The following is a 25,157-nucleotide window of genomic DNA, read 5'->3' on the forward strand; positions in this document are numbered from 1 at the left end:
CTCTCCAATCATTATTTCCTTGTTTGAAACCAGCTGGAAAAAATCAGCTCTGTCAGCTCATCACATCCAGCCTCAATTCTCAGCTCCTCAGCTCAGCCAGGTTCAAGACAGCCAGCTCTTCCAGCTCCCAACACACCACCTATAATATCAGCTCATGCAGCTCAGCCAGGTACAAGGTCAGCTCTGCCAGCTCCCTCAGCTCTGACAGCCCTCTCCAATCATTATTTCCTTGTTTGAAACAAGCTGGAAAAAATTAGCTCTGTCTGCTCATCACATCCATCCTCAATTCTCAGCTCACTCAGCTCAGCCAGGTTCAATAAAGCCAGCTCTGTCAGCTCACTGTGCCCCGCCTAAAATATCAGCTCACTCAGCTCAGGCACATAAAAGGCCAGCTTGGCCAGCTCCCTCAGCTCTTGTAGGCTCCTCCAATCATTTTTTTCTTTTTTAATGAAAAAAATAGCCTCAACAGCTCACTCCAACCTGATATCTCAGCTCATTCAGCTCAGTCAGCCTACTCAGCTCTCTCAGCTTTTTTTCCTCATATCAACATGTATCCATCAGAAAGTATACTCTTTTTTAGAATTAGGCTTGTAACTTAAGAATCAGGTTTTCTGTTGAAGTTTAATGGAGAATCAGATAAGGAAAAAAACAATCATGTGAATACTGGAGGGAAGTTTGAAGAGGATGGAAAGCAAGTATAAAAGCAAGTCAACATGGATAGAGAGTTACCAGGAAGCTAAAAGAGAATAATTCACTTGCTGGAAGAGGATGATTGGCATGCTGAAATCAAGCAAGGAAAATGAGACATCAAAACTCTGAATCAAATAGAAGTGGAATAATATTCATCAATAATCTAAATGAAGTCACCAATAAAATTGAAAAATCAAAATACTTACCGGAGTCACTTGGCAGGTTTTCCCATGTAGTTTCGATGCCCACCAAAGTAGACCTTCTGCTTCTCTTGATACGTGTTTCGTAAATATATTAATCCAGTCTTGATTGCACTACATATATTCATAGCTTTTTTTGTAATTTGGAGCGACATTCCCATGCAAGTAAATCCTTTTGGTTTGAATCCGGGAAGAGTGCAGTGTGTGCATTGATTTGCAGTCCAAAGTAACTTAACCACAGTTTGCGGCTGGAAAGCAATATAACATTCGTAATCGGGGAAGACAAATCGGCCACCAGAAGCTCCAGCCTCTGTTGAGGGGTCAGCAAGTGTACCATCAGACGTTTTGACTGGCACAAAGAGCGCAAAGGCGTAATCCGATGCATCACCTTTGTCGCAGTGAGGCTGATTGTAGAATCCGTTTGTCGTAAATGTAATGTGTGGGGCGCAGTCAAACTTGGAAAGACAATTGTTGAATTCGCCAGATGCAAAGGATGGAATGCCATGCTTTTCCATCAGCTCCCGGTTTGACTTGAATGGAATATTACCCATGCTTTTAAACATCCGGCCGAGAATTCTGGAAACGAGTTGGGATTGGATGGCAAGTTGAAAGTATTCACGCCCAAACAACCGAGCCGCACGCAACTTTATATAACGTCCAAAAAGTTCCAGAGCCTTTATACACTTGCGCCAACCTACACCCCACATCCTACCACCCCATCCACGTCCCGCTGCAATTGGATAGACAAACTTCTTCCACTTGTGAAGGAAAGTTGTAATGCAATTTATTTCCGCCTTCTCAGTGGAAGTGAGCTCAGAAATCGGTATGAACTCTATTACAGCAACAACTTGCCCTGGATTTTTGTTGATCAAAAGAAATTTTCCATAAGTAGAAAGAAAACCATATGAAATCTATTGCAGGAACAACTTTACCAGCATCTCTGTCAATTAAGATAACTTTCCCATGAGTGAAAGGAATAAAGTCGTCGACAATAGCTTGAGCATGAGCAAGTTCTTTTGCAGTCGGTTTGTGTGGCAGGGACTTGTTCTCGGCATTAATCTTGGGATAGAGGTGGCGCTTTATACACTGTTGCATTGACCATATAATACGCTGACCATTGAATCTGGTAGCGATGATGTTGAGTGAAACAATTGAGTGCCGGTCATTTAACCAACACTTCTTTCGGGCCCAAGACTTCATAAAGTTCTTTGGCGGCACATTCTTGTTATTTTGCATCATCAAATGGCCCAACCAAGTTCTTAAGCAGATCGGGATCACCTGATGACAGTAGTAACAATCTTGTAATTGCTAGGAACAATATGAAGCCCCAAGCCTGAAAGAGCGACAGGATCAAAAGGCAGGATTTCAATGTCCAAACAATTGATCCAAGGTATTGGTGATGCTGACTAGATGGTGGAGCAATGGCAGATGCATGGCAATCAGATGAGACTGATCAAACAGTAAAAAAGATGTAAGGTGGGGGGTAAGACACACCAGCAGTCTAAGTTGTTGATCTGTAAGAACTTTGTGAAGCCAAGTTCAGTGATAATCTAACCATTGAGCAAAAAAGAGAAGCTGTTTGAAGTCCTCTACAATAACAACCTTGCCTTCTCTAACACCAATCAGCCCCTTTGTGCCATTAAAGGGCATGAAGTTCATCTCAAGTTGACAACTGAGAGGCCCTATCCTGCTCTGCTCAGGAGACCTCCTTATCCTACCAGCCCCAAAAGCAGAGAAGCTCTTGAGCAACATATTGAAGAGCTAGTAAACCTAAATGTTCTAAGGAAATTTGGCCATAATGAAGTAGTTGAGATCACCACTCCTGTAATCATTGCCTGGCATAATAGAAAGTCCAGAATGGTAGGAGATTTCAGAGCTTTAAAATCCTATACTGCTTCAGACAGGTATCCCATTCCCAAGATCAGTGAAACTCTGAACAACCTAGCCAAAGCTAAGCACTTGACTATTATGGATGTACTCAAAGGTTTTCACCAGAATGTCATTGCAGAAGATTCCAGACACCTACTCATGTTAAGTGATGACAAATTCCACGCGATCCCACGCACCAAGTATGCGCAGCAAAGTAAATTTTCACTCGCATCCGGAAAGTATTGGCCAAAGCCCTAACCTAACCTAATCAATCAATCCCCCGCCATAAAAACCAAACTAAGCCGCGCAACCATACTGGTCTCTTCTTCATGCGCTTATACTATCAACGTGAAGAAGAGACTAGTAAGCACATTTCTCATTGGAATTCCTTCAAGAATAACCAACAAGACAACATAGCTGAAAAACATCACATTTTCCTTTTTCCCTTTTCCTTCCCTATCCTTCTCCATTTTTCCCATTCCATCCCAATACAACCACAGATCAAAATCTCTTGCGTGTCCTTCATATTAAAAACTCAAATAAAATCAACCCTGCGTTACCGCAGGTATGCCCTATTTCATCATTTTCATATTCTCGTTGTTCTCATCATTTGACCTGATCATTTATTCTTCTTTTCTTTTCTTCTCTTGTTCAACTGTTTTTGTTACTTAGGTGTGTTAGTGCTGGGAGTCAGAGTCATCATTGTCGTTGTTGCTTATCAGGATTAAATTGCTGTTACATCAGGTTCGCTTAGTGTCTTTACTTATTGTTAAATAGTTTATTTTTCTTTTATGTCATTGGAATAAAACTTTACGCGCTTATACTATCAACGTGAAGAAGAGACTAATCAAAATCTCTTGCGCGTCCTTCATATTAAAAACTCAAATAAAATCAACCCTGCGTTACTGCAGGTGTGTTAGTGCTGGGAGTCAGAGTCATCATCATCGTCGTCGCTTATCAGGATTAAATTGCTGTTACATCAGATTCTTTGAAATCTTACAACTCAGAATTATTATGCACAAAGGAATCTATGAATACCTGAGAATGCCCTTTGGGATCAAGAATGCCCTTTGGGATCAAGAATGCCCCCTCTCATTTCCAGAGAATGATGGACATTGAGTTCAGAAAAGAAATTGATGAGAAGTGGGTCATTATCTACATTGATGATATCATCATTATGTCCAACACTTGGGAAGAACACCTCAATAGGATAGATAGGATACTGAAAGTTGTCATCAACATGAACATGAAAATCTCCCTGAAGAAGTGTAACTTTGGATTTGATCAGATCAAAGCTCTAGGCCATCTTGTTTCTGGAATTGCCATAGGAATAGACCAGAACAAAGTATCTGCTGTCCTCCAAAAGCCTGTGCCTAGTTGTAGGAAATTAGAAATGCAATCCTTTCTTGGTTTTGATGGTTACTACAGACAACACATTGAGAAGTTTGCAGAGATAGCAAAACCTCTAACTGAGCTTACAAGGATTGATGTCATATATGAGATGACTCATCATAGGATAGTAGCATACAACTTGTTAAAAGAGAAACTGAGCACAGCTCCATTGCTACTGTTTCCTGACTTGGCCCATCCTTTCACACTATATGTAGATGCTAGTATGACTTGTTTAGGTGCTGCTTTACATCAAGTCCAAGTCATTGATGGAGTAAGAAAAGAAGGACCTATTGTTTTCATATCCAGACAACTGAAGGACAGTGAAACAAGATATGGTGCCAGCCAACTTGAATTCTTATGCCTGGTTTGGGCCCTAGAGAAACTCCATTACTACTTGGATGGCAGTGTATTTCATGTTGTAACAGATTGCACAGATTTAAGATCACTGCTGAACATGAAGACTCCCAACAGACACATGCTCAGGTGGCAGATTGCCATTCAAGAATACAGAGGCAACATGACCATAATCCACAGAGATGGGAATATTAATAAGAATGCTGATGGACTTAGCAGATGGGCTTTGTCATCCTGTAGGTAACTAATTGTGTCTGAGAGGGTTTTTACTAGCAAGATGATAGTGTAAGATGCCAAGGATGGGCCAATGGGTTTGTGGTAAGACCTGTAAAAGGTTTCACTCTATCAGTAATCTTGACTGAGAGGCTTGCTCAATTAAGGCGCATCCAGATCAACACAGGGTGTTAATAGGCATCCAAGGAATAACTCAACTTGGGTTCGTGGTTTTACCTACAGAAAGGTAAGGGTAATCAAGAGTTGATGTTATTCCTGAATTGAAAGATGGGTGAGAATGAAAGCACTGTTTAACTATAGTATGGGTTAAACTTTGCTGTAATAATATTCTGAGGGATAAACAGTCTTGGGGGGCGTGTTTATATAGAGGGGAAAATAGCAGGAGGGAATATGAGGCACTTGGAGGCGCTTCAGGAACAGGGAAGAACTGGAAGCGCTCAAGGGAAGCAGATCCTCATGAGGATCAACATTGGAAATGATCAAGGCAGTTTAATGATCAGTACTAATCCTAGATCAGTAGCAGTGCACACTAGCTGATCATAACTAATCATTGATTCCATTCAGTGCTCTTTTGCATTGGATTACATCATGTATTGTTTATGTATTTATATCATAACCAATATGTTATGTAAATAGGGACTGAGGCGTAACAGGGGATAAATGAGTGATACCTGTCTTGGGGTATTTCACGTGTACAGTAATATTACAATGTATTGTAATCTTACTGTTTGCACGTAATTTAACTCTTATAACAACAGTACATTATGGTAACTGTATTTAACTATGGTTATCTGTGATGTGATGTATAACAAGAGTACATTCTTAAGCTTGTATCTAATGATATACATATGTAATAAAGGTGTAAAAGGAATGTGATATAAGTAATGTGAACAATTGCAGGTACTTGGTACATATAAGGTACTGTGACATGTACTCTGTGGCTGACAGGCTTTGCCAAATGATCCTAGTAACCCTGCTTATGACCCAGAAGACAAAGATGATGATAGATTCCCCATCATGGGCATCCATGTCTCTACTTTCAAGAATCAATTCTTTGACTCAGTGAGAGAAGGTTACAAGCAAGATAAAAACAATGTTATATTGTCTGAGCTTTTGTTCAAAGATGCTAAAGATGCCCAGCTGAAAAACTCTCTGCAAGATCCTTGGAGAAAACTATATGAGGAAGGAAGATTCTCTATATTTGATGGCCTCATCTACTTCAGAGAAAAACATAATTCTGTCCTAGTCCTAGCTGACAAAGAAATCATCAACACTATCTTACATGAATGCCATGACAGTGTCTACTCTGGTCATCTTTCTGAAGACAGGAATTTGGAAAGACTAGCTGATACTGCCTGGTGGGCTAATTGGAGACAAGACACTGATGAATACTGCTCTTCCTGTGATAGATGCCAGAAAGCAAATAAAGCCACAGGCAAGAGATTTGGACTGCTCATGAAAATTGAAGAACCTTCAAAGCCATGCGATGTGATTAACATGGATTGGGTAACTTCCTTGTCTCCTGGAGAAGCTGCTAGTTTCAATGCTTGTCTGGTAATAGTAGACAGATACTCTAAGACCCCCAGATTTGTACCCTGCTTCAAGGGTAACTCTGCCATGGACACTGCCATACTATTTTGGAACAGAGTAACGCCTAGACCTGGCATCCCCAGAATCATCATCTCTGACAGAGATCCCAAGTTCACATCTGAATTATGGACTGGTTTACATAGTATGCTAGGAACAAAACTCTCCTCCTCCACTGCTTATCACCCCAAACTGATGGATTAGCTGAAAGAATGATTCAAACACTTGAAGATATGATCAGGAGGTTTTGTGCATATGGTCTAGAATTCAAAGACAATGATGGATACACTCATGACTGGGTTTCACTTCTACCAATCCTTGAGCTAGCATATTGCACCAGCATACATTCAACCACTGGAAAACCTCCTGCCATCCTGGAGAAAGGCTGGATCCCAAACCTTCCCAGAAATTTCTTGAAACAAGACTCTGTAGACATTCATCCTACTGCTCTTGCCTATGGAAAAATCTTTGAGAAATCTAGAAAACATGCTAAGCAATGCATAACAGAAGCTACCTCTTACAACAAAGAAAGATGGGACAAGACTCACAAAGAACCATCCTTTAAAGTTGGTGATAAAGTCCTGATATCCACAGCAAACTTCAACAACCTGTCTGGCCCTAAGGTCAGTTTGGTGAAACCATACAAAGACCCCAATCCAGAAAAGTTCCCCTTGAGACAGAAGGTTAAAGTTGTCATTTCCCCCATGGATAAGACCCCTCAGAGTAAAGTCATACAGAAGATTCTCAGAGACAAAAGATTGAGAGTAGAGAACAGAGATGTTATGATGTAATTGGCTAGATACAAAGGCATGAGTGCTGATCATGATGAATGGCTCCTTGAGAAGGACATTCCAGACTCTGCTATCCTTCTCAGGAAGTTCAGAAGTGAGAAGAGGTCTACCCTTGTGGTTTAATTTCTTATGGAAATCCAACCCTTTTGGTGGTAGGGAATGTCACCCTTAGAGTCAACTCAGCTGACCTAAAGTCTGCCTTTTTCTACTTTTTACATATGAATTACTTCATATCTTTATCATATTAGGAGATAACCTTGTTTTGAATTCATATTCCGTTTTCTCATGCAATTTTAACCCTAGTTACAACTTACCAATTCTTTATAATATACTCCTTCTGCAAATGCACAGTTGTGACGTGTCAACGCTACCAGGCGCACCAAACCACATGTACATATGTAAATTACATAAGCAAACTGTGAAAATCTTTGTAGTAAGGTTCCCCCTTGCCTGAGGCGGATCTACAGACTTCAGCACACCAGAACCACACCCCAGATAACCCCAGGATCACCACCAAAGAGCTTACAACACTCCCAGTATACCTACCATCACAGGCGCCTAGGATATTGACAGCAATTAACCTCTTTCACTGACCCTTGCTTGTCTCAGAGGTACAACTCTGTGTCTTGCTTGATCCGCTCTTCTTTGCTGGCCTTTGCCTCATTCTTGATCACAGGGATGTCCCTGCTTAACATCATTATTTTTCTGTGGTTTTTGCAAGAAACAAACCACATAGGTTTCCCTTTAAAAAACCTTGACTATTCAGAAGGAAGCTAAAAATTGTGGCTGGATTAAACTTGTCTAATCCAGAACCCCTCCACATTTCTTTGGTGAGAGGAGGCTGTAGCTCTGTCAGCCTACGTGATGCCAAGGGTATTATCCTTCTAGCTACACGTGGTGCAAAGCAAAAGATTAGAGTTATAAAACTCTAAGACAAGGTTATAAGGGTTAATTCCAACGTAATTGTTGGGATTTATGGCGTAAGAACAAGGCAATTTGGGCCAATTTGGGCCAATTTGACGTAATAAAATGAATATAATTAATTTTAAAGAGGGGCCTGATAAATCAGGGGTGTTTAATCCCTCTAGAATGAAGAACTGGGGCCTGTAAACAGGTGTGGTTTAAATCCCAGAAAGAAATGGCAGAGAATCTCAAGAGAAGGGGCTTAAACTTACTAGTATAAGACCCTAGAGGCACTTGAGGTTCTTCAGGCGTGAAGTTGGGCAGTTGGAGGCGCTCAGAGGAGGTAATCTTGAGGGCAGGGTGGTTACTGGGCAGCTTCAGGGCGGAAATTGGGGCTAAAAATCACGAATGTAGGTATTTTACCTGGCAAATCACAGGCTAATGAGGCTGTTGAAGGCGGGTAAAATTCTAATAGGTAATGTAAAGCTGGGGAATCTCCTTTTGGGCGGAGAAAGGGCCCTTTATATAGCCTAGGCAGGCCTCCAGGGGCGCCCAGGGGACATGGGGACACTTGTGGGCGCATTCTGAGGCAATTTGGTTGCGCTAGAAGGCGCTGTGGGTCGTGGAACCTTGGGGCTTGGATACAAGGGTTGCCAAGGACCTTTTACAGAGGTTCTGCGTGATTTTACACGTGCCTTACACGTCATGGGGGCTGGTTTGGGGGTTCTGTGACGCTCATTTCCGTGAAAATGTGCCACAGAAGGTACTAGAACTGGCTTCTGTGTACTAGTACACGTGTAAGCAGTGCTTTATACATGTTCTGGAGGCGCTTATTGATTGCTCCAGTTCATTTGACCCCTTCTACATATTTACTACAGTTGTAATTTACGTGTAGTGAGGCTTGGGAGAAGCTGGGGCGCTTTCTAGTGTCTCCTGTGCACGCTGCAAGAGCTCTTTTCAGTCTAGAATGTTTTTATATTGAATGACGTGGTAATTACATCTTGTTTGGTGATTAATTACATGTGTACAAGCCCTATAACACATGTAATATTGTTATTGGGGCGTATTCTGGCCCATTCTTACTTATTGGTAACCTGAGCGCTTTGGTTGCGGGCTAGTTTATGCATTATGCATATATTTACACTAGGAGCGCGGGCTTGAGCTCTAGGCAACAAAGCACGCGGGCTTGGGTGCGCCACGCAACAAATAAAGCTATCTTTTGAACTGTACACAACACCTCAGTTACGTCACTGAAAATGGTTGTAAATATATGTACTTATATATATATGTGCATACAAGTGCATCCACGCGGGGCGTGATGCACTTGCGTAAACTTTGAAGGTAGTTTACACAAGGAAGGGATAATAATTAAGGGTACATGTAAGTGAGGTACCCTAGGTTATTTTACCCGTAGAATCAGAATCTTTCATAATATTTTACTTATTAATTACACAAAGCTAAGTAATTAATTATTTATAAGTGTTTTTAATGTTTTTTGCGTAGTTTTACATATGTAAGAGTAATAATGTCTCTTTCATATGTAAAACTACTTTTCATATTTTATTTGTATATTTTTATGTCACGGTGGCTCTGCCATAGTAGCCAGCTGACATTCCCTACCCCTAAGATGAGTCTCTGCTCAGAAAAAGAAAGGTCTAGAAAAATTTTTGGCCATCTCAGGCTGATCTCTTACTTGCTCTGTAGTTTCTCAGGTGAATAGGTCCATCTGGTATATTACTTTCTGGTAGCCATTCATCTCTATCCGCGGATAAGTTTTTATATCTGACCAAGTAGAGTCTGGTGTCTTTACCTTGTATTCTTTCTTTCTTGTCCTTCAAGATTTTATGTACTCTTAACTGTCCTGAGGGTGGAGTTTCTTCTATTGGGACAGGTTGCGGGGGGGGTAATTCTTCTTCCGGCCTGACTTTGTAAGGTTTGATCAGGCTCACAGGAAAGACAGGATGTTTCCTAGATAGTTCTTCACTAAGAATGACTTCCACTGCGTTTTTACCATGCAATTGCTTAATGGTGAATGGTCCTATGAATGGAGGCTTAAGTTTTCTGCTACCACCTAAATTATTAAAATTCACCGTGGATAATAGAACTTTTTCTCCAATCTTGAACTCCGGTTCCTTATGGCTTTTATCCCATCTTCCTTTGTTATATTCAACAGCATCATCTACACACTTCCTGGCATGTTGGTGAGTTGAGTCCAGCATCTTTTTGAAGTCAAGAGCGGTAGGGTGCAGATGAGGTAATTTGTCATTAAGATTGTCTTTGGGCATACGTGGGATCCATCCTCTTTCTAGTACATATGGAGCTACTTTAGTAGAGGAGTGTTTGCTACTATTGTATGCAATTTCAAGGGCTGGTAATAGGCTTACCCAGTCGTGAGTGTATCCATCATGATTTTTAAATTCAAAACCAAAGGAGCAGAATCTGCGCAACATATCCTCCAGAGTCTGGATCATTCTCTCTGCTAATCCATCCGTCTGGGGGTGATAAGCTGTAGAGAATGCCAGTTTAGTGCCTAGCATGTCGTGAAGGTTCCTCCAAAATTCTGAAGTGAATTTAGGATCTCTGTCACTAATGATAATCTTTGGAATTCCTACGTCAGCCATGATTCTATTCCAAAATAGCATAGCTACTTCCATAGCTGTGTCATCTTTGTGATTAGGGATGAATCTGGCCCTCTTGGAAAACCTGTCTACAACAACCAGGACTGAGTTGTAAGAATAGGGTCCTCCTGGGGGCAGGCCTGTAACAAAATCCATATTGACTATTTCCCATTTCTCTGCGGGTTCTGCAATTTTCTGGAGTAATCCAAATCTTTTACCAGTCTGTTTGTTTCCTTTCTGGCACGCATCACAAGATTGGATATAATCATGTACTTGTTCTTTCCAGTCAATCCACCACGCAGTTTGTTTGATTCTTTCCACTGTTCTCTCTTCAGAGAAGTGGCCAGAGTTCACATTATCATGGCATTCCTTCAGGATGTCTTTGATTTGATCTTTATTACTTAGTACCAAAACACTAGAGTGTTTATGTCTGAAGTAAAGAAGTCCATCTAGCAACGTGAATTTTCCCAGTTTATAGTGTTGGGCTAAATTATCTGGTAAGCTAGCAATCAGTTCTGGTGGGCTATTGTCATTTCTCAAGATTTCAACCAATTTGAGGAGTTCACTGTTCTCGTCATAGCTTTTCTGGACCAAGTCATAGAAAGCATTATCTAAGTCACAGGCATGTATCCCTAAGATTGGAAAAATGTCTTCATCCTCAGGGTCATATGCTGGATTATCTGGGTTATTTGGCAAAGCCCATCTACTTAGACCATCCGCATTCTTATGTTTGGCTCCTGCTTTATGGATTATAGTCATATGTCCTCTGTACTGTTGTATTGCAATTTGCCATCTAAGCATATGTCTATTAGGAGTTTTCATATTCATGAGGGTCCTTACAGCGGTACAATCAGTGACTACTACGAAGTTAGAGCCCTCCAAGTAGTAATGAAGTTTTTCTAAGGCCCACACCAGTGCTAGGCATTCCATTTGACTGGCGCCATATCTCTTTTCTGAGTTTTTTATTTGTCTTGATATAAACAGAACAGGTTTTTCAACAGGTTTATCATCTATGACAAATTCTTGGTGTAATGCGGCACCCAGACCATCCAAGCAAGCATCAATGTACAATATAAAGGGTTTATTGTAGTCTGGTTGGGACAGTACGGGGGCAGATGTAACAAGCCTTTTAAGCTCTTCATAATCTTGCACTCTGTCATATGTCATCTCAAAGATGGTGTCATTATTACATAGTGCATAAAGACTTTTACTTACATGGGCAAAGCTTGGTACATGTTGGCGGTAATAGCTGCAGAAACCTAGAAATGACATCATTTCTAATTTATTCTGTGGCATAGAGTTAAGTAAGACAGAAGCTACTCTGTTCTGATCAATGGCTAAGGATAGTCCGGAAACTACACGTCCCAAGGCTTTAAGTTCCCCATATCCAAAGTTACACTTTTTAATGGACATCTTTAAACCTGCTTCTATGGCCGTGGACAGCACTAGGTTAATTTTCTCCAAATGAGTTTCCCAATCATCAGAGTAAATTATAATGTCATCTATGTACACCATCATCCAACTTTGTCTGATGAAGGATCCAAATACAGAGTCCATCATCCTCTGGAAATGTGAGGGCGCATTTTTGATACCAAAGGGCATTCTTAGGTATTCAAAGATTCCTAGGTGGCAGATAATCCTGAGGTATTTTCTGCTTTCTGGGTCTATAGGGATCTGGTGGAAACCTTTAAGCACATCCATAGTGGTGATGTACTTAGCTTTGGACAGGTTGTGCAAGGAGTGATCTATGCGGGGAATGGGATAATAGTCAGGTCTAGTGTAATTATTAAGAGCACGGAAGTCTCCAACCATTCTAGATTTCTCATTATGCCACGCAATTATTACAGGTGTTGTAACTTCAACTTGCTCATTATGTCCTACTTTCCTTAAGACACCTAATTCCTGGAGCTCTTTGATGTGAGTTTCAAGAGCTTCTCTGGACTTGGGGCTTGAAGGATAGGGAGGCCTCCGTAGCTGAGGCGGATAAGGTTTGCTCACCGTGAGTTCTAGTTTCATGTCATGACCTTTAATATTACCAATGGGTTCTTCATTAGTACAAAAGGCTTCTTTGTGCTTGAAACAAGATTTCAGAACATCAAGTTTTTGATCTTCCGTCAGGATTTCACTAACAGCAGCTTGGGACAAGTACTCTTCTTTAAAAGAGTGTAATTCCTCTTGATACTTTACGTTATTAGTATTAAGCTGGTCCAGGAGCTTAATATTAATATTGCAAATCTGGAACTTTCTTTTCCAGTCTCCACCTATGGTGTAGAATCTGTCTTTACTTTGAAATATGTCTATTCCATACATGCAGAATGTATCATTACCCAAGATCAAGTAATTACACACAGCATCTTGTAAAACAACAAACTCCACATTTAGTCTAAGGGAGCCCTTGGAGTGCGGGAAGATTAGTGGCATAACTACTACTCCTACTGGTTTCATAGCAGAATTGCAGCTGCTGAACTTGGCTTTTGGCATGGGGAGCAAGTGATTTCCCCATTCTGGATAACAATCATCCAAGAAGGTACTACTGACACAGGAGCAGAAGGCGCCTATATCTAGCAGAGCTCTCAACTCTGAGTCACGGAACAAGACCGTGGTATAGCTGGTTTTACCCATAGTATAACTCATCCCTGCTTCAGGTTTGTTGGTTAGTAATTTGGCGTCCGAAACATGGCCAACTTTCATAGAAGAGTCCCATTTTTGAGGTAAATTGGAGTCTCCATGAATGGAATTAATGGACAATTCATCACCAATATCAGCTTGGATTACGTGTATCCTAGGCTGGTCTTCGTCTGCAGGTTCAGTAGTAACAACCTCAAATTGAGATTGAGTATCTTCTTCACTGTCACAGTCCTCTTCTACTTCCACATTGTTAATCCTTTTGCGTGGATTAGGACATTCAGGTTTTTTGTGGCCCTTTTCCCCGCAATTGTAGCATTCAGGGATTGCAGTCCTCTTCACAGGGGGATCTCCTGTAGGAGGCTTGGGTGTTTCAGATTTGGGGAGATCTCTTTTTTCCGGAACACCATTTCTCACGTACCTTTTGTTAAGACCATTCAGTACTACAGTTTCATGCAATATACCTATAAATTTGGCTAGGTCTACATTCATATCACTGAGTCTGCATCTCATTAAGCTCTCTATTTGTCCTCTACATTGATTAAGTAGTCTATCATTAACTTCTTCTTTAGATGGGTTGTTGTACATGCAATCTATCCTCTTTTTCTGGCGCAAGCACCATTCTGTGGCAGCTTCTTTGGTTGGGTCAAAGTAGTCTGTTTCAAAAGCTTGGCGCTTTTCAGTTCTCCAGATTCTGGTTCCCCATTCCTCTTTGATAAGCTCTTTCCATGCCTTCCAGCTTTGTTCACCTACCTCTTCTCCTTTGGTGATAAACCAATCTGCCGCCACACCCTCAAAGAGTCTAGGCATCCTGGAAATAACAGCTTCCTCATCTGCGCGGTAGGATCTTAACATATGATCAATGGTCCTGATAAAGTTCATATGATCATACTCTCCTTTGCCGTCAAACTTGGGCCAATCTTTGATTGGAGGCATTAACTTATTTATCTCAACCATGTCAAGGGTTCTGTAAGGAGTGTTCTGGCGTGGATTATTATTCTGGGGAGGAACAGAGTTACGCATAAAGGGGTTGTTATGTCTGGGAACCTCTGCTTGAGGAGTGTAGTGTGGTTCACACTGTTGTTTTCTCTCTTGATAAGCTTGGCTGCCATATGAGGCATTTTTGCCACGCTCCTGGGCCACTGGGGGAGGAGACTGATTATCACTAAGATAATTATTGGCACCCTTCAGATGTGGAGGAATGTCTCTCTGAGTACCATCACTGCATCTCAACTCAGGTACGGGAGCGTAATTTTCCGCAATATGGGGAATATTACAAGGGGTTTGGACTTTGATGTCAGATGTTGATTTCAAATTCTTGATTTCCGCAGAAAGCGTAGAAATCTGAGACGTAAAATTTTCAGTGAGAGCCTGAATTTTCCCATCCATGTTAGCATTGAGCTGTAAGATTAATTCCTTAATCTCAAAGTTCTCTGCTTTTTGTTTGGCAAAGTGTTCCTTTTCCAATCTGGTCACTATCTGATCAGCGGTAGAATTGAGCACGGCAGCAGAATTCCTGGAGTACTGTAAGATCTCAGACACATCATACTTAGTGTCATGGGTGGTATTTTTGAGGCTCTCACAATCTTTTCCAATCTCAACAATAAGCTCACAATGCTTATTTGGCAACTCAAGGGGCAGTGGCCTCTCCAGTTTTTGGAGGACAGATAAAGTTCTCGAGTTAACAGCTTCTTTAATTTCTTTTAAGCTGTTATCAATACTATTTACAATAGATTTTAAATTGGTTTCGCTATTATGATCTAAAGTGGAAAGGTTGACGTTGATAGCGTCGAGGGAGTCAAAAAGAGAAGTGAGTATACCAAGATCTAATCGATGTTCTTGTAGAGATTCGCTGCGATTTGAAGGAGGTCGGTCGTTCTCTTCCACCGAGCCGGGTCGTCGAAGTTGATCGAACTCGAGCTCGAACTGCGATTCTTGCCGCCTTCTATCTTCTTGAATTTCATCACCGTCTTCTTCGGCGGGGCTGGGAAGTGGAAGTTTTTCGCTTCCCAGGGGTTCCAGCCCTTGACGAGGGCCTCGATTTCGTGGTTCTCCATGAGTTTCTGGAGGGCCTTCTGGGATTCTTGAGCCGTAGTGAGCAAAGCTCGCAGCCCGGCTGTCGCTCCGTCGTTCGCGATCGCTAGGTACTGCTTCCAAGTACTCACGTGCTCTCTGGCCCGGAGTTCGATCTGCTCCTCCTTCGAAAGGGTCTTGATTTCGGGAGTGATGGGGCGTGTGCGGATAGGAGCCAATGAGGTAGGGCAGAGCTCGTCGATCTCGTCGATCTCCATAGCGGACTCGTTCGGCTCGGTCGGACGAGGGGCGTCCTTGGATGGAGGAGGGATCTCGGAGGGAGCCGGGGTAGCAGCTGGGGTAGCGGGCATCGGGTCCTTGCGGGCGATTGTGGTGACCTGCATCCTCTTGACCCGGTCTTGCAGCTCCTTTGCCGCCGCGAGCTCGCGTTGGAGGTGGGAGTGGCCCTCGTAGTTCGGGACGAGTGGACCTAGTTTTTTTGTTAACCATGATCAGCGAACGTGTTCGATTTAGTTTGTAGGAAAGTGAGTTAGGAGCTTACCGGTGGGAGTTTTGTCAGCGGTTGAAGCTGTCGGGGCGGGAGTCGGGTTATCGACAGTAGTCTCGGCGGCTATGCTAGCAGACACTGTAGGGTAGATGAGATTAGATGGTGAGATCAGCTTCGAGTAAATAAGTTGATCGGGAGAATTGAGAGCTGTAGAAAAAAGGAACTTACTTTTGGCGCGGTATTCGGCGTCGTAGAAAGCTTTCTTTTTAGCTTTGGCTTCTCGGCGGTATCGTTGGATTTTGAGGAGGGTGTCTAGGTCCTCTTCTTCGCGGATATGGGCGTGGTAGGCGGCGAGGATGATTTGTTCCTCGGGGGTGAGCTGTTCCCACGGGGTGGGTTGGTAGTCGCGGAGTTCGGCTTCTTTGCGCAGGCGCAGCAGTTTCAGATAATACTGAATTAATTCGGCGTTTTCCTGCAAATTCACTGGAAAAAACACGCTACAAAAGTCAGAAATTAGACTTAAAATTTTGTTTATATATTTTTGTAATTTTAGATGAATTTTGATGAAGAAAATGACGAACTTGGATGAATTTTTAGGGTTTTTGGTTTGGTTTTGGCGTAGAAGGTAGAAAAAAAGGTGATTTTTGTCAGTTTTAATGTTTTTAAAGGCGTAAAAAATTCAGAGAGTAGTGAGAATATTTTTAGGTATTTTTTTTAGATTATATTTTGGAAATTTTTGACGTAAAAAATTAAGATTTATAAGGGCTCTTTCTTTCAAATGAATTTGAAGGAAATTTCCCGGCCAGACCCCCAATTGTCAGCCTACGTGATGCCAAGGGTATTATCCTTCTAGCTACACGTGGTGCAAAGCAAAAGATTAGAGTTATAAAACTCTAAGACAAGGTTATAAGGGTTAATTCCAACGTAATTGTTGGGATTTATGGCGTAAGAACAAGGCAATTTGGGCCAATTTGGGCCAATTTGACGTAATAAAATGAATATAATTAATTTTAAAGAGGGGCCTGATAAATCAGGGGTGTTTAATCCCTCTAGAATGAAGAACTGGGGCCTGTAAACAGGTGTGGTTTAAATCCCAGAAAGAAATGGCAGAGAATCTCAAGAGAAGGGGCTTAAACTTACTAGTATAAGACCCTAGAGGCACTTGAGGTTCTTCAGGCGTGAAGTTGGGCAGTTGGAGGCGCTCAGAGGAGGTAATCTTGAGGGCAGGGTGGTTACTGGGCAGCTTCAGGGCGGAAATTGGGGCTAAAAATCACGAATGTAGGTATTTTACCTGGCAAATCACAGGCTAATGAGGCTGTTGAAGGCGGGTAAAATTCTAATAGGTAATGTAAAGCTGGGGTAGCGGGCATCGGGTCCTTGCGGGCGATTGTGGTGACCTGCATCCTCTTGACCCGGTCTTGCAGCTCCTTTGCCGCCGCGAGCTCGCGTTGGAGGTGGGAGTGGCCCTCGTAGTTCGGGACGAGTGGACCTAGTTTTTTTGTTAACCATGATCAGCGAACGTGTTCGATTTAGTTTGTAGGAAAGTGAGTTAGGAGCTTACCGGTGGGAGTTTTGTCAGCGGTTGAAGCTGTCGGGGCGGGAGTCGGGTTATCGACAGTAGTCTCGGCGGCTATGCTAGCAGACACTGTAGGGTAGATGAGATTAGATGGTGAGATCAGCTTCGAGTAAATAAGTTGATCGGGAGAATTGAGAGCTGTAGAAAAAAGGAACTTACTTTTGGCGCGGTATTCGGCGTCGTAGAAAGCTTTCTTTTTAGCTTTGGCTTCTCGGCGGTATCGTTGGATTTTGAGGAGGGTGTCTAGGTCCTCTTCTTCGCGGATATGGGCGTGGTAGGCGGCGAGGATGATTTGTTCCTCGGGGGTGAGCTGTTCCCACGGGGTGGGTTGGTAGTCGCGGAGTTCGGCTTCTTTGCGCAGGCGCAGCAGTTTCAGATAATACTGAATTAATTCGGCGTTTTCCTGCAAATTCACTGGAAAAAACACGCTACAAAAGTCAGAAATTAGACTTAAAATTTTGTTTATATATTTTTGTAATTTTAGATGAATTTTGATGAAGAAAATGACGAACTTGGATGAATTTTTAGGGTTTTTGGTTTGGTTTTGGCGTAGAAGGTAGAAAAAAAGGTGATTTTTGTCAGTTTTAATGTTTTTAAAGGCGTAAAAAATTCAGAGAGTAGTGAGAATATTTTTAGGTATTTTTTTTAGATTATATTTTGGAAATTTTTGACGTAAAAAATTAAGATTTATAAGGGCTCTTTCTTTCAAATGAATTTGAAGGAAATTTCCCGGCCAGACCCCCAATTGTCAGCCTACGTGATGCCAAGGGTATTATCCTTCTAGCTACACGTGGTGCAAAGCAAAAGATTAGAGTTATAAAACTCTAAGACAAGGTTATAAGGGTTAATTCCAACGTAATTGTTGGGATTTATGGCGTAAGAACAAGGCAATTTGGGCCAATTTGGGCCAATTTGACGTAATAAAATGAATATAATTAATTTTAAAGAGGGGCCTGATAAATCAGGGGTGTTTAATCCCTCTAGAATGAAGAACTGGGGCCTGTAAACAGGTGTGGTTTAAATCCCAGAAAGAAATGGCAGAGAATCTCAAGAGAAGGGGCTTAAACTTACTAGTATAAGACCCTAGAGGCACTTGAGGTTCTTCAGGCGTGAAGTTGGGCAGTTGGAGGCGCTCAGAGGAGGTAATCTTGAGGGCAGGGTGGTTACTGGGCAGCTTCAGGGCGGAAATTGGGGCTAAAAATCACGAATGTAGGTATTTTACCTGGCAAATCACAGGCTAATGAGGCTGTTGAAGGCGGGTAAAATTCTAATAGGTAATGTAAAGCTGGGGAATCTCCTTTTGGGCGGAGAAAGGGCCCTTTATATAGCCTAGGCAGGCCTCCAGGGGCGCCCAGGGGACATGGGGACACTTGTGGGCGCATTCTGAGGCAATTTGGTTGCGCTAGAAGGCGCTGTGGGTCGTGGAACCTTGGGGCTTGGATACAAGGGTTGCCAAGGACCTTTTACAGAGGTTCTGCGTGATTTTACACGTGCCTTACACGTCATGGGGGCTGGTTTGGGGGTTCTGTGACGCTCATTTCCGTGAAAATGTGCCACAGAAGGTACTAGAACTGGCTTCTGTGTACTAGTACACGTGTAAGCAGTGCTTTATACATGTTCTGGAGGCGCTTATTGATTGCTCCAGTTCATTTGACCCCTTCTACATATTTACTACAGTTGTAATTTACGTGTAGTGAGGCTTGGGAGAAGCTGGGGCGCTTTCTAGTGTCTCCTGTGCACGCTGCAAGAGCTCTTTTCAGTCTAGAATGTTTTTATATTGAATGACGTGGTAATTACATCTTGTTTGGTGATTAATTACATGTGTACAAGCCCTATAACACATGTAATATTGTTATTGGGGCGTATTCTGGCCCATTCTTACTTATTGGTAACCTGAGCGCTTTGGTTGCGGGCTAGTTTATGCATTATGCATATATTTACACTAGGAGCGCGGGCTTGAGCTCTAGGCAACAAAGCACGCGGGCTTGGGTGCGCCACGCAACAAATAAAGCTATCTTTTGAACTGTACACAACACCTCAGTTACGTCACTGAAAATGGTTGTAAATATATGTACTTATATATATATGTGCATACAAGTGCATCCACGCGGGGCGTGATGCACTTGCGTAAACTTTGAAGGTAGTTTACACAAGGAAGGGATAATAATTAAGGGTACATGTAAGTGAGGTACCCTAGGTTATTTTACCCGTAGAATCAGAATCTTTCATAATATTTTACTTATTAATTACACAAAGCTAAGTAATTAATTATTTATAAGTGTTTTTAATGTTTTTTGCGTAGTTTTACATATGTAAGAGTAATAATGTCTCTTTCATATGTAAAACTACTTTTCATATTTTATTTGTATATTTTTATGTCACGGTGGCTCTGCCATAGTAGCCAGCTGACAAGCTCTCTCTAGCACAGCTTGGCAGCACTCTTCTGAAGAGGTAGAATTGCCAGTGGACTTGCATTCCCACCAGAATAACCTTGAATATCTGCTTATCTTTATCCTGCTCAGTTTCTTTCTCTCTTTCTCTCTCTCTCTTATATTTGTAGTTTCTTTATCCCAAGAAATCCAAATATTACCCCCCATTTTCTTGTGTCCTGTTGTCAATATAGAGACTCAGGCTCACATCAGCTGAGTTGACTCTAAGGCTGACACATATGCTTATGACCCGCGGGATGAAGGCTTCCACTCGCCATTGTTTTGATTAAAATCAAATTGACCCTGCCCTGTGTATCTCCTATAAATTAAATTGTACATGTTGTATCAATTGGTGATCACATAAGCTCCATAAAATCTTAGTCAAGCCAACAATTTGAAATCTATTAACTAAACTTTTTTTGACTATCAACACCTGGGCGTGTTGAATTAAACTGCACCTCAATGGCAAATAAAGAAAAAAAAAACAATATGTGAAATTAAATGTGTGGGTAGATGTTTATCAAATTCATCACATGCAGCATTGAGGCCACAAAAGCCAGACGTGTGGTGATGAACAATACAACACAACATTCTCATCACTAAGTATACCTGGGTGGGCCATTTGAGAGAACTTGCCGCCTCCTCAGTCCTGTCAGTTGAAAAATGGAGATATGAAGCCCCGTTTTTTTCATGTTTAGCAGATCATTCAAAATTCAGTTATGGCTAACAATATCTCAGCCGGGCTTCAAACTATGGATCTGTTTCACATTTGACAACATTTTCAGGATTCTTGTGGTGGTTGTAGGCGAATCAACTGCTATTCTTACTCATATTCGCTTGAGCACCCCCTTACAACCGCTTCGCGTGAAGCAACACGCTTGAACCAAGCTAAAGTATGTGGACGGTCCTTAAGAGGATCTTCATCAAAGCCACACAAGTGGCAAAAATTCACCAAACTACCACCAGCACAGTCAAAGCATGTTTGTAAGCAGGAGGTTTTTTAGTTTTGTTTTAGCAATTACTGTTGTAGCCCAGAGGGCTATGCACTCCGAGACTCGCCGCAGTCGCGGTATCTCCTGTATCCCAGACTTGTGTCCGGGCTGGTGTGTGGGTGAATCCAGCCATATCTGTCATTAGAGTTCCTGAGTCACATCAGGTTATGAGCCCCCAACGCTTATAAATTCCGACTAATCCTCTGAATATCTAAATCTCCAAACTCTTTGAGAGGCCGCCAAACTTAATAAATTTGCTTACTCGATCTGTTAATCACTTTTCGTCAGGTCGCATATTTTTTTTTTTTTTCCACCTCTCTCTCTCTTTGGATCGACTTTGTTGGACAACACCCCATCAGGACTTGCCGGAGGTATTGAAAGCTTGATTTTGAAGATTTTCAGTAGCTAGGAAGACTAGCCATCTTTCCGAATCCAAGACTGTGGCCCGGTCTTGTTTGCTGCTGATTTTTAGAGAAAAAGAGCTCTAGGTACTTCTACGTCCTAGGCATCAACCGATCTGCCAACCAATCCCACTCCTCCTCCTCCGACCGTTTTTTGTCTTGTTTTTTCTCTATCTACCAAATATATTTAATCTTATATATCCCTACGTTTTCAATCTCCTCATCCACCTTAATTTTGTTTTTCCCTCAACCTTTTCCCTTTTCCTCTCCGATTTTCTCTTTCCCCTTCCTTCCCTTCTTCCCCATCTTGACTTCCACATTTTCATCCATGACTCCAACACCAAATCCTGCCTTGACCTCAAAATCAGTAGGTGATCGAATTGGCACATCAACGACATACCTCACCGAACCCGCCTGGCTGAAGATATTGCATTGTTGCAGTCAAATTTTGAAAAATTGCCTCCCAGCCCAGAAATGACCACCGGACTGGACAGACAGAAGGGCAAAGCTCCGATGTCCAAAAAGAAGGAAACAGCCCCGGTTGAAGTCCGCGCTCTGCCTCGTGGTTTACCCCTGCATCTGGACCCTTGACTTCCTTTAAACGCAATGGTTGCTCCAAATAGCCAGACTGACAATTTTTATCCTTGGCCAGCAGAGCAGGTGAACCATATGGGGTTGGACAAACGTTTGGCGAAAGAGATCTGGGACTTCAAAGAGGCCGAGTTTCACCTCAAACAGAGCAAACCCGTTGGCAATACAATTCAGACGGCAAATTCTCAGTTCCGACCCAAGAACGTCCTCAAAGCAGATGGGTCAAACTTTGGCAAATGGCATCGCAACTTGGCCGAGGTGGCTCGTCCGAACCTGAAAGGACCCCGTTTTTTCTTTGAAGAATGTCACAACTCGACTTACAAGAAGATAGGACAAGCGGTCCTCATTGCCAGCATCCATCAATCTTTGGTAGCCGAGATGCAAGCGCTACCTACTTGTTTTGCAATGTACACCGCCCTCGTTGCCAAGTTCAAAACATCCTCAAGGGCGGCCCAGATGAACATCTTTTACAAATTCAGAAACTTCAGGTTAGATCCAGACTGTCACAATACCGGAGTGGCATCTGTTCTACGGGATCTTCACGCGGAATGGATGGCGGTGAATGTTGCTTTTGGTATCAATGCTTATCTCAGCTTTGTCTTACAAGCAGCGGTAATGGACTCTGGAGCGGCCTACAAGACAGCCTTTGAGCTGCAAGTTGAGCAACTGGTTTAGGACGACAAGAAGGGAAGATTCCCAACTTTTGAGGCTATCATGACGGCACTTGATATCTGCAAGGACCAGCATAAACATGCAGTTGATGCGGCGGCAAATGCAAGCTCCAGTTTCACTTCTGCCAACCCACCAACAGCCCTGAAGACCTCGGCAGTAGAAACAGATCACTTCAACGTTTCAGCTTTTCTAGCAGATGTGGACGAGGCCGACTGGGTGGACGCACTCGATTTCTATGCGCTGACTGCGCACAAGTGCTGGCAGTGCGGAGGCAAGAACCACTACGCCAAGAACTGCCCGGACCGCGCTCAACCCAGACAGCCGGACCGGAGAGTAGGCCACCCCATCGGCACTATTGTTGGGACGATCTATGGACGACTGCCCAGTGGTGTTTTGCTTGACTCGGGCAGATTCCCGCAAACCAACTTCTGCCGACCAGTCTACCCCCCCTCAAGGAGCCAAGTCCATGCGCGGGGCCTTGTGGATCACTACCGGCCTAGATATCAGTCCAGCACTCGACCCGACAATCAATCAAACCGCCAGTCCAACTCCACGACAACAGCTCAAGGCAATGGGGGGGTAACGGCTCACATTGTTGAGGTCAATGGTCTCCCGGACGATCTGGATGACCTGGACTTCCATTCTATGGCGCTAGGTGAAGATTTGGTGAGTGAGGTTGCAATTTGTGATACCGGTGCCTCTCACGGTTTCACGGGTTCTAAAGCTCTTCTCCATGACTTTTGACTTCTCCCTAAACCCATTGGCGTATCCGCAGCACCAATGGTGCCGGGTCATCAATCACCGGGGTGGGGAGTCTGAAATTTCAGGCTCCCAATGGATCTGTTATTGTCCTCAGACAAGTGCTTTACTGTGAGCAAGCTAAGACCACCCTCATATCAATGGCAGCGCTCCAAAAGGCTAACGCATTTTTTAACTATGACAATGCAACAGACAGCTTCCGAATATCTCGTGAATCCGGTGAACTGCTTTTTGAATGTGTTTTCAAACCAAAGAAGAATTGGTGGTGCATTCCATACCCAATGATCAGATCGGACAGGCCTCTTCAAACTCACACCAGGAAAAAAAAGTACTCACTTGATGGCAAGTGACATGACACAGCTTTGTTTTCAGCTCCAACACTGCTCCAATGCTGCTCCTCTCCACCAGCAAATCTGGGGCTCACATGATAGGTGTCAGGATCAAAGCACTCAATGTGAAAAACCAGATGATGCTCAGCTTTGGCCCTGGCCCAGCTGATACTCAGCTTTTACCCTGGCTCAGCTGATGCTCAGTTTTTCCCCTGGCCCAGCTGATGCTCAGCTTTGGAACTGGCTACCTGATGATCATTTTTGGCCCTGGCACAGCTGATGCACAGCTGATGCTCAGCTTTGGCCCTAGCCTAGCTGATTTTCAGCTCTGGTCCTGTCCAAGCTGATTCCCATCTTTTTCCCTGGCCTGGCTCAGCTGATACTCAGCAAGCTGAGCATCAGCTGGCCAGCTAGCCCAGGACTGGGCCAAAGCTGAGCATCAGCTTGGACAAGACTGGGAGAAGGCTGAGCAAGGACTGGCACAAAGCTGAGAATCAGCTGCGCCAGGACTAGTACAAAGCTGATGTCAGCCTTAGAGTCAACACAGCTGAACTAAAGTCTGCCTCTTTTCTACTTATTACATATGAAATTACCTCATATCTTTTTCATCTTAAGAGATATCATCGTTTAGACTTCATTTTCTGTTTCCTCATGCAATTTTAACCCTAGTTACAACTTAACAATTCTTTGTAACTATACTCCTTCCCTGAGTTCTTGAGTTGTGGCGCACATGCGCAGTTGTGACGTGTCATCGCTACCAGGCGCGCCAAACCACATGTACATATGTAATTACATAAGCAAACTGTGAAAATTTGCAAAGTCAGGATCCCCCTTGCCTAAGGAGGATCTACAGACTTCAGCCCACCAGAACCACACCCCAGATAACCCAGGATCACCACCAAGGAGATTACCACACTCCCAGTATACCTACCGTCACAGGCACCTAGGATATTGACAGTAAGTAAACTCTTTCTCTGAACCTTGCTTATCCAGAGTGAAACTCTGTAGCTCTTGATTGTTTCTTCTTTTCTTCAACTCTTTCAATCTTAAAAGATCAAAAGGTTATCTCTGGTTAAGACCTACAAAAGCAGAGCAGAGTAGTAACCCTACTTCTGAATCCCACCAACGTTTCCTTGTTGTGAGTGGAGGCTGTTGCACTCTTTCTTGGCCTTGCACAGCTGGCATCCAACTTTTCCAGGTTGAGAATAGCCCAGATCAATTAATTAAGACTTAAAGTCTAGGCCTGATCTTCTCTTTCTCTCTTTCTTTCTTCTCTCTCTGTTTGTATTTCTTTATCCCAAGAAATCCAACCAGAGTCTCCCCATTTTCCTTGTTTCCTGTTGTCACACAAGAGACACAGGCTCACAATTGGGGGCCTCATCGGGAATTATCCTCCCTTTTTCATTCTTCTAGACAGCTTAAAAACCAAGGACTGATCATCCTGTTTAAATCAAACAAAAAATTCATAAAAATTCGAAAAATTCATAAAAAATTCTTCTACATATACTACTAACGCTGAAATTCTCTCAAAACTTTCCCAAATTGGTTCTATATTGGTTAAATCCCTAACTGAACCCTTGAAAATTTTTTCTTACGTCCCCTCTAACCGTGAAAGTGCAGAATT

General features: G+C 42.8%; 1 protein-coding gene across 1 annotated transcript in view; it reads right to left on the bottom strand.

Moving 5' to 3' along the window:
• Positions 1 to 725: 725 nt before the first annotated feature.
• Positions 726 to 25,157, bottom strand: part of PtA15_4A659 (uncharacterized protein) — a gene marked incomplete at both ends in the record, with an annotated part of 48,971 nt that continues 24,539 nt past the window's right edge. The window contains 4 exons of the mRNA XM_053168565.1: positions 726 to 780; positions 906 to 1,743; positions 1,823 to 2,168; positions 2,298 to 2,339. Of these exons, the coding sequence (XP_053019762.1) occupies positions 726 to 780; positions 906 to 1,743; positions 1,823 to 2,168; positions 2,298 to 2,339 (1,281 nt within the window). The remainder of the gene's footprint in view (positions 781 to 905; positions 1,744 to 1,822; positions 2,169 to 2,297; positions 2,340 to 25,157) is intronic.

Source organism: Puccinia triticina, chromosome 4A (assembly GCF_026914185.1).
Source record: "Puccinia triticina chromosome 4A, complete sequence".
NCBI lineage: Eukaryota > Fungi > Basidiomycota > Pucciniomycetes > Pucciniales > Pucciniaceae > Puccinia > Puccinia triticina.